The 10,000-nt window shown below is 49.5% G+C and overlaps 1 protein-coding gene across 1 annotated transcript in view; it reads left to right on the forward strand.

Moving 5' to 3' along the window:
• The window catches only part of adamts10 (ADAM metallopeptidase with thrombospondin type 1 motif, 10), a 61,406-nt gene that overhangs the window by 202 nt on the left and 51,204 nt on the right, over positions 1–10,000 (forward strand). The window contains 2 exon segments of the mRNA XM_042111581.1: positions 1–83; positions 9,104–9,511. The exon segment at positions 1–83 is cut by the window's left edge and continues 202 nt beyond it. Coding sequence (XP_041967515.1) covers positions 9,131–9,511 — 381 coding nt within the window. The 5' untranslated portion in view covers positions 1–83; positions 9,104–9,130.

Below are 10,000 nucleotides of genomic sequence, written 5' to 3' on the forward strand. Positions count from 1 at the left end.
CGTGGTCATTGTTGTCGCCATGGTTGCCAGCAAGGTGGTGCCCGAGAGGGGTGCCCGTGAAGAGTTCACGACATCAGCACAAGGTGAGCTCACACACACACACACACACACACACATTTTAACCATTTATTTATGTCCACATGAAGAAAAGGGTACAGGGACACAAATATTAAGGATGCAGTACAATACATACGCAAACCCATGGACCAGTGGCATGCACCAGGTCTTCACAATAAGCACAATACTCAGTTCTTAAGGGTATAAGTAGCAATGTCTCCGCCATATTAGCACAATACTCAGTTCTTAAGGGTATAAGCAGCAACGTCTCACCTTATGTGGCGGCTGCCAATAATAGCAGAGATGGCACAGTACTTTGCAAGCTGTTTAGCCCTCTGTTTGGCCATCCCAAGTTGTTGCAGCCCTCTTACTTCCAACCTGTGTACATGTCCTAGGCTACCAAATATGAATATGAGTAGTCTGCACCTATAGCCTAGCTCTGAGATGGTGTTTAGGAGTGGACACACACACACACACCTATAGCCTAGCTCTGAGATGGTGTTTAGGAGTGGACACACACACACACCTATAGCCTAGCTCTGAGATGGTGTTTAGGAGTGGACACACACACACCTATAGCCTAGCTCTGAGATGGTGTTTAGGAGTGGACACACACACACCTATAGCCTAGCTCTGAGATGGTGTTTAGGAGTGGACACACACACACACACCTATAGCCTAGCTCTGAGATGGTGTTTAGGAGTGGACACACACACCTATAGCCTAGCTCTGAGATGGTGTTTAGGAGTGGACACACACACCTATAGCCTAGCTCTGAGATGGTGTTTAGGAGTGGACACACACACCTATAGCCTAGCTCTGAGATGGTGTTTAGGAGTGGACACACACACCTATAGCCTAGCTCTGAGATGGTGTTTAGGAGTGGACACACACACACACACCTATAGCTCAGCTCTGAGATGGTGTTTAGGAGTGGACACACACACCTATAGCCTAGCTCTGAGATGGTGTTTAGGAGTGGACACACACACACACACCTATAGCCTAGCTCTGAGATGGTGTTTAGGAGTGGACACACACACACACACCTATAGCCTAGCTCTGAGATGGTGTTTAGGAGTGGACACACACACCTATAGCCTAGCTCTGAGATGGTGTTTAGGAGTGGTTGGTATTTAACTACCTTGGTGTAGAAAGCCTCCTCCATGCTGGAATCAAAGGTGCAGCCTACCTCCAAAATGTACACCTCAGTGGACTCCTCATTGATAATAACAACATCTGGTGAATTGGCAACCAGGTGTAAGAAAGTATTAGAGTTACTATTGCAGTGCTGAAACATGGATGGTTTTACCTGAGAATGTTTGTACATTCCTACTGAGGGTGGAAAATGGTTTGATATGTCTTAGGTCTACTATTCTGTCATGACGTGCTATGTACATTCCTCTGTAGGCATGGCAGCCATTTAGGATGTGTGACAGTGTTTCAGTGATATGTTCTGAGGTGTGATGCAAGCAATGAGGGACCTGAGTTGTGGGAAACCAGAGAGAGAGGTTGAGTCTGGTAGGGAGGACCTGCATTGGTTGAGTCTGGTTTTGGGAGGACTTGTAATCTGGTTTCTCCTGTAACCCAGCACTCTGACTGAGCTGCCTTCACATTCTGCAAAGCTTCGGAGGCAGGTTTTCTTTCTTTTCTTTTCGAACCCCGAGCAGTGGGCCGCGGCTGAAGTGCCCTTGAGCAAGACACCTAACCCCTCACTGCTCCCCGACCAGTAGGCACGGCTGAAGTGCCCTTGAGCAAGGCACCTAACCCCTCACTGCTCCCCGAGCAGTAGGCACGGCTGAAGTGCCCTTGAGCAAGGCACCTAACCCCTCACTGCTCCCCGAGCACCGCTGTTGTTGCAGGCAGCTCACTGCGTTGGGATTAGTGTGTGCTTCACCTCACTGTGTGTTCACTGTGTGCTGAGTGTGTTTCACTAATTCACGGATTGGGATAAATGCAGAGACCAAATTTCCCTCACGGGATCAAAAGAGTATATATACTTATACTTATACTTATACTTATATACTCATACTTATATACTTATACTGGACAGGCAGCTAGAGGAAACTGACCCATGCTTCCCTCTAGCTGTATTTCCAGAGCAGGTAATTTCTCTAAATTTGAAAAGTGAAAAGTGTTTATGGACAGAATATAATCAAGGATTGTGTCTTTAATGAGTCCTTGAAACATCACCTTTCCTGCCTAGTCTATGCCCTTATTTGGAGAGGGCTGTGTGTGTGCTGGTGGCCACGGTAACTGGGGGAGGCCCAGAGAGGCTCTGAGCGGAAGGGCCAGTGCACTGACCCGTCACACACACCACAGTGACCTCCTCTTTTTATTTCTCCTACTCTCTCTCTCTCACACACACACACACACACACACACACACACACACACACACACATACACACACCACAGTGACCTCCTCTTTTTATTTCCCCCTCTCTCTCAGACACACACACACACACACACACATCACACTGACCTCCTCTGACACACTCACACTCCCACACACACACACTCTCTCTCTCTTTCTCACACACACACACACACACACACACACATACACACACACACACGTGAACACAAGCATACACACACACTCTCTCTCATACACACACGCACGTGACAGCCGTGGCCTACTGGTTAGCACTTTGGACTTGTAACCGGAGGGTTCAAACCCCGACCAGTAGGCGCGGCTGAAGTGCCCTTGAGCAAGGCACCTAACCCCTCACTGCTCCCCGAGCACCTCTGCTGATGCAGGCAGCTCACTGCGCCGGGATTAGTGTGTGCTTCACCTCACTGTGTGTTCACTGTGTGCTGAGTGTGTTTCACTAATTCACGGATTGGGATAAATGCAGAGACCAAATTTCCCTCACAAGATCAAAAGAGTATATACTTATACTTATACTTATACACACAAGCATACACACTCTCTCTCTCTCTCTCTCTCTCTCTCTCTCACACACCCACACTCACACACTCTCTGCTGTCCTTCCTGTGACCCCACCTTTCTCCTTTCTTCTGTCCCCTGGTAGCAGTTCCTCTGACCCTGTGGCTGTGAGCTTGACCTCTGCGGATAAGCTCAAAAAGCAGCCCTGTGTTCTAGAATGCGTGTTCCGTGTTCTGGACCCTGGGGTCTGTGTTCCGTGCTCTGGGCTCTGGACTCTGAGGTGTGTGTTGTGTGTCCTGTTGAACTCCCCCATAGTCCTGATAAGAACACTGAGGCTGTTCAGCTCGTCAGGCTCAACACGTTACTGACTGTTGCATTTCTACTCATCAGTATCACACTGGCTCCTCTCATGAGCTCTCTTTCTATTGGTCCACACTGGCTCCTCTCATGAACTCTCTTTCTATTGGTCCACACTGGCTCCTCTCATGAACTGGCTCTTTCTATTGGTCCTCACACATTCAGCCGTCCCACACATGAGCTGGCTCTCTCTATTGGTCCTCACATATTCAGCCGTCCCACACATGAGCTGGCTGTTTCTATTGGTCCTCACAGGCGTCAGACACATGAGGTGGCTGTTTCTATTGGTCCTCACAGGCGTCCCACACATGCTGCTGCTGGCTGTTTCTATTGGTCCACACGTGCTGCTGCTGGCTGTTTCTATTGGTCCACATGTGCTGCTGCTGGCGTGCTTTAAGCGTTAGGTTCCATTTGTACACTATTGTCTGATTGTGTTACAGTTGTAAATCAACACTTGAAATGTTTATGTTTTTAGCAGGTTTTCCACAGATGTGTTCACTTCAGCTACAGCCCCTCATCACTCGAGTGTGTGTGTAAGCGTGTGTGTGTGTGTGTGTGTGTGTGTGTGTGTGTGCGCGCGTGCGCGCGTGAGTGTGTGTGTGTGTGTAAGCATGTGTGTGTGTGTGTGCGCGAGAGTGTGTGTGTGTGTGTGTGTGTGTGTGTAAGCATGTGTGTGTACGTGTGAGCGTGAGTGTGTGTGTGTGTGTGTGTGTGTCTGTGTGACCTGCAGGTAGTACCTGTTCCCCTGTAGGGAATGCTAATAACCCTTGGCTCATGACCACAGTGATTACGTTTTGTTGTTCTTGCACAGCCTATGACAAGCTGCTGAGTGTATTTGGCTCTGGGCTGACTGTACACACACACACACACACACACACACACACACACATGTACACACACACACACACACACACATCACTGGTGGTATTTATTTTAAAAAGAGAACAAATATGCAGACATGTCGTACTCCGCCCCTCTCTCATGTTGTCTTTAAATAGCCCCATAATGAGGTAAGCCCTCGTGGTAACTGAGTTATGTCATCTACTGATGGGCAGTTACTCACACTGTGGGGTGCGTACACAGCGGCCTCTGACAGGCTGGGACGTGACGGACGCCGCATGCCCACAAGTCAGACGCTCGGCCGGCCCAGACGTTGATTGCGGAGCGGAGAGAGCAGTCGCGGCTGGAATGTTATGATGAACGTGGCTGCGTAGCTCTCGGAGAACGTCGCCGACCGGGTCCTATAGCAACGGTGGCGCCCGGTCAAGAAGGCCTGGCACTCGCCACCTTGGCACTCACCACCCTGGCATTAAGGAGAGAGAGAGAGGGAGAGAGTGAGGAAGCAGAAGTGCTCCACTCTGTACAGCTGCTGCCCGTCTGGAACAGAGAGAGAGGGGGATGAAGAGAAGGGTGTAGGGAGAGAAAGAAAGTGAGAGAGAGGGAGCAGTTGAGGGCTAATACAGAGAAGTTTAGAGATAGATAGAGCGCTCCTCTCTGTTCAGGTTAGATAGATAGATAGAGCGCTCCTCTCTGTTCAGGTTAGATAGATAGATAGATAGATAGATAGATAGATAGAGCGCTCCTCTCTGTTCAGGTTAGATAGATAGAGCGCTCCTCTCTGTACAGGTTAGATAGATAGATAGATAGAGCGCTCCTCTCTGTACAGGTTAGATAGATAGATAGAGCGCTCCTCTCTGTACAGGTTAGATAGATAGATAGATAGAGCGCTCCTCTCTGTACAGGTTAGATAGATAGATAGAGCGCTCCTCTCTGTACAGGTTAAATAGATAGATAGATAGAGCGCTCCTCTCTGTACAGGTTAAATAGATAGATAGATAGAGCGCTCCTCTCTGTTCAGGTTAGATAGATAGATAGAGCGTTCCTCTCTGTACAGGTTAAATAGATAGATAGATAGAGTGCTCCTCTCTGTTCAGGTTAGATAGATAGATAGATAGAGCGCTCCTCTCTGTTCAGGTTAGATAGATAGTTAGTTACAGGTATTTGGGTCAGTCGGAAGAGTTCTGCTAGTTACAGGTATTTGGGTCAGTCAGAAGAGTGCTGCTAGTTACAGGTATTTGGGTCAGTCAGAAGAGTGCTGGCTGATTCTGGTGAAGGGGGTTTGTGGGGTCTTTGCCTCCATGCTGGTTTGGACTGGCCCAGTGGTATAAACAGTCTTTAATTCCTCGATCCCGGTATGTTAGCGCGCTTTGAAGGATTACGTCCACTTACAGTACATTGGTGGGGGGTGGGGGAGTGGAGCTCCATGGCGATGACCCATCGCAGCCGTGTTCGGACTGCGCTGTTTGGACAACAAATCTCTGGGTCTCACCAGAGGAGACAGGAAATGCACAGTTTCTGGGTAGTCGTGGAGACAACCCTGGACAGTGGCAGACTGCCACTGGAGGTTGGTGTGTGGGCCTTACAGTTGACTTACAGTTGGCCTGCGTACTCAGTTCAAAGCAGCAGCCAATTCATTACAACCTCATTTATGACAGGCCCAGGTTGTTGGACAGCAAAATAATTTGTAGATTTGTTGTTTTGTTTTTATGGATTATATGGGTTTTTCACTCGAGTTATACTGGCCATGAGCGTCTGGAGGTTATGCTTTGTGTCCAGGCTGAAGAGCCAGTAGAGAGATCGTGCAAAAGAACGATACCTTACGGTCAGAAACGGGCCGCTTCATTCTCCAGCCTAACTATAGGGTTGTCACTGGACTTGTGAAATAACATCTGAGCATTTTTTGGACTGACCAAAGCTGCGTACCTCCTGTGCTCACATCACAGACCGGTGCAATGCTCTGTTCATCCATTCAGTCACCACCAAGTCTCCCAATATGTTTGTCCATTTAGTGATGGCCTTATTTATACGTGTGTCAGAATCATGAATCATCAAAGAAGATGGCACGTAGCTGACCACATGTGGGCAGTCTTCGAACTCCTGATTCCTTGCGGGTGGGGCAGCCGTGACTTACTTGTTAGGGTGTGTTTGTTTGTGTGTGTGTGTGTGTGTGTGTGTGTGTGTGTGTGTGTGTGTGTGTGTGTGTGTGTGTGTGTGTGTGTGTGTGTGTGTGTGTGTGTGTGTGTGTGTGTGTGTGTGTGTGTGTGTGGGGTGGGGCAGCTGTGGCTTACTGGTTAGGGCTTCGGGCTTGTAACCGAAGGGTTGCCGGTTTGATCCCCAACCACTAGGAAAAAAATGTGGGGCGGGTGAAGTGGTTGAGCACTGCTCTCCCATGCCCACATCCACGGCTGAAGTGCCCTTGAGCAAGGCACCTAACCCCTCACTGCTCTCCCATGCCCACATCCACGGCTGAAGTGCCCTTGAGCAAGGCACCTAACCCCTCACTGCTCTCCCATGCCCACATCCACGGCTGAAGTGCCCTTGAGTAAAGCACCTAACCCCTCACTGCTCCCCGAGCGCCACCGCTGTAGCAGGCAGCTCACTGCTCCGGGTTAGTGTGTGCTTCACCTCACTGTGTGTTCACTGTGTGCTGAGTGTGTTTCACTAACTCACGGATTGGGTTAAATGCAGAGAACAAATTTCCCTCACGGGATCAAAAGAGTATGTACTGTATACTGTATACTAGGTGCATGGCAGGGTCATTACTCAACCCGATGGGCGGCATGAGTGTTCATTCAAACAACTGAAAGTATGTTGTTGTGACTGCAGCCTCGCCGCCCGGTCAGCGAGGTCAGTGTTAACTTGGAGCCGAGCTGAGCTGAAGTGAATCTCTGAGAGTAGAGGCTCCCGGTGACTCTTACACAAGCAGCAAGCCTGCACTCAGGAAGTCCACGCAGACTAATAACTCTGCCATCATCACCATGTGTGTTTCCTCACAACTGTCACAGTGTGGGTGACACTGATCTCCTGAGGGAACAGATCTGTGGCATCCACACCATCCCCGACAGACTCAGGGCTGCGACTATTTTTGATTATTTTTGTTGTCGATTAATCTGTTGATTATTTCCTTGATTAATAGATTAGTTGTTTGTCAATGTAATGCCAGAAAATGATGTAAAATGTTGAGCAGTGTGCCTTTCTGTAAAAAAGACCTAAGAACCCGTTGGGTCTTAGAAAGTTACTGTTGTTGTTGTTGTCAGGGAACACACAATCTTTTTACGAGTGCACAGTTTAAACACAGCACTCAGTCAGACACATTTCCACTGGCATTTCATCTGTGCAGCATTGGAAAATCAGTCCCATATCTTTGGAGTCCGCCGGGGGAAAGAATCTGAATGTTGGTTATTCTTCTCTGTCCGGTCTGGAGAGCATGGCTGTCGATTACTGTGTCACTCTGGTGAACTCTCCTCCTGAGGCCCGCAGCCGTCTGTTATGGACGCAACATGTGGAGCGCAAATGTGCTTGCAGACCGCCGTGTGGTGTGAGACGTGTCCACAGCACGTTCATAAACAGGCCATTTCAATCTGCTCATAAACAGGCCATTTCAATCTGCTCATAAACAGGCCATTTCAATCTGCTCATAAACAGGCCAGTTCACTCCTCTCCTGACCGTGGGTGTGTCCACTCCTTTCAGATAAGAGGACATTTTAAAGCTCTTGAAGGTACTGTCAGCACTTTTTGTCACATTTAATAAGTATGTCCTTATGATTTGCTAGCAGTCCAGTCGGTGAGTGCACTGGGAAAAAAACTGTCTTTGTCCAGAGCTCTGGCTCCGTGAACTGGACACAAACAAAGTGGAGCGAGCCTGTCTCCCAAACAACAACACGTTTATTCCAGCCAATCACCCACATGGGGGGCCGGAGGGCAGGGGGAGTTTGGTTTGGGGATTGGTGAGTTCAATCTCTGGTGCTTTATTGGTGTTTGGGTCAAATATCAACAGATGTGATGTCACCCAAAACCGCTGGCGGTACCAAAAACTCCAACGCTCAGACTAGAATAATTCAAAAGAGGTTGTGTGTCATTCCAGCGTACGGCCTACGCTCGCGTTATGCTTTGAAAGTACATTTCTAAAATGGGCGTGGCAGAATTAGGTGAATACTCACTATCTCTAAAAGAGCCTCCTCTCCTCTCTCCTCTCTATCTCCAAAAGTGTCTCCTCCCCTCTCTCCTCCCTGGCTCTGAGAGGGCTTCTTGTGTGTGGTCCTAATTCCTGTGGGATAACCTCGCTGGGCTGTGAGGATCCACCACTCCATCATAAATCCCCCAAAGCTCAGCAGCAGAATTAATCAAAACAGACAAGTTCAAGTTCAAGGCAGAAGTTACAATCCACTGGCCAAATAACCTGAGGAGGATCTGAAATGAAAGAGCTCGCTGTTGTGATCCTGATCATTTCTTATTGGACGCTTTACTAAACACGTTTTAACAACAGTGAAAACAGAAGCAGGGAGGTTTGGGAAGATAGCATTCATAGATCAAGATATGCTATCTGTTGTTGACGAATGGTCTTGTGCTTGCGAATCGCAACGTATTTCCCTCACAGCTATAAAGTCTATTCAGATATACAGTCAGATTCAGATACACTTCACCCAAACCTTAGAGACTGCTGACATTGGTCTCCATGTCCTGGACATGTCCTCTAGTACTTAACAGGTCCTGAGCCTGTCGTTACTAACTCGCCCTCGCCGATTTCTCCTCCAGTGCTTAACAGGTCCTGAGCCTGTCGTTACTAACTCTGCCGATTTCTCCTCCAGTGCTTAACAGGTCCTGAGCCTGTCGTTACTAACTCTGCCGATTTCTCCTCCAGTGCTTAACAGGTCCTGAGCCTGTCGTTATTGACTCTGCCCTTTCCTCCAGTGTTTAGGAGGCCTGCCGTTATTGACTCATTCTGTTTCTCCTTCAGAGGAGTTCCTGTCCAGGCTGGACCAGTATGAGATCGCCATCCCGGTCCGAGTGGGACCTGGCGGGGAGACCCTGGAGTCCGAGGAGCCTCACAGGCGCCAACGGCGCAGTACCCCCCCCCAACCCCAACCCCAACACTAACAGCAGCCACGGTGATGCCAGCGAGAGCGGCGTGGAGGACGACGCCGCCGACGCGCAGCTGTACTACCAGCTGGCCACGCAGCACAGCAGCTTCCTCCTGAACCTGACGCTGCAGACGGGGCTGCTGTCGCGCCAGTTCCGCGTGGAGTACTGGAGCCGAGGCCGGCTGGCCTGGAGTCACCCATACGCACCCAGCTGCCACTACACCGGCCACCTGCAGCATCAGGACCACTCCAGCCAGGTCGCCCTCAGCAACTGTGATGGCCTGGTGAGTCCACTCCTTAACTTTAGGGGGCGCTGCTAGCATAAGGGCCTGGTGAGTCCACTCCACAGCTTTAGGGGGCGCTGCTAGCATAGGGGCCTGGTGAGTCCACTCCTCAGCTTTAGGGGGCGCTGCTGGCATAGTGAGTCCACTCCACAGCTTTAGGGGGCGCTGGTATTATAGTGGCTAAGGAGTTCGGTTACTATTTGGTTGCCTGAAAAGTTGTGGGTTCAATTCCCAGCTGCCACCATTGTGCCTTTGGCCCTTGTAATAATTTACAATATCGACTTGATAGTGTTATAAAAGCGTAAGTTTTACAGATTCGGATAGCGCCAGCTGCGTACATCTCAACATGCTTCCCAAGGTTCAAGGCATGGACCCCCTAGAGCAGACACAAGGCCACGGTGGCAAGGATGCACTCCCTTTTAATGGGGACTGCTCACTCACACCTGTTTCAGATTAAGAGCCGTGCACACCTGCACCTGTCTGGGGAGC

Source organism: Alosa sapidissima, chromosome 12 (assembly GCF_018492685.1).
Source record: "Alosa sapidissima isolate fAloSap1 chromosome 12, fAloSap1.pri, whole genome shotgun sequence".
Lineage (NCBI taxonomy): Eukaryota > Metazoa > Chordata > Actinopteri > Clupeiformes > Clupeidae > Alosa > Alosa sapidissima.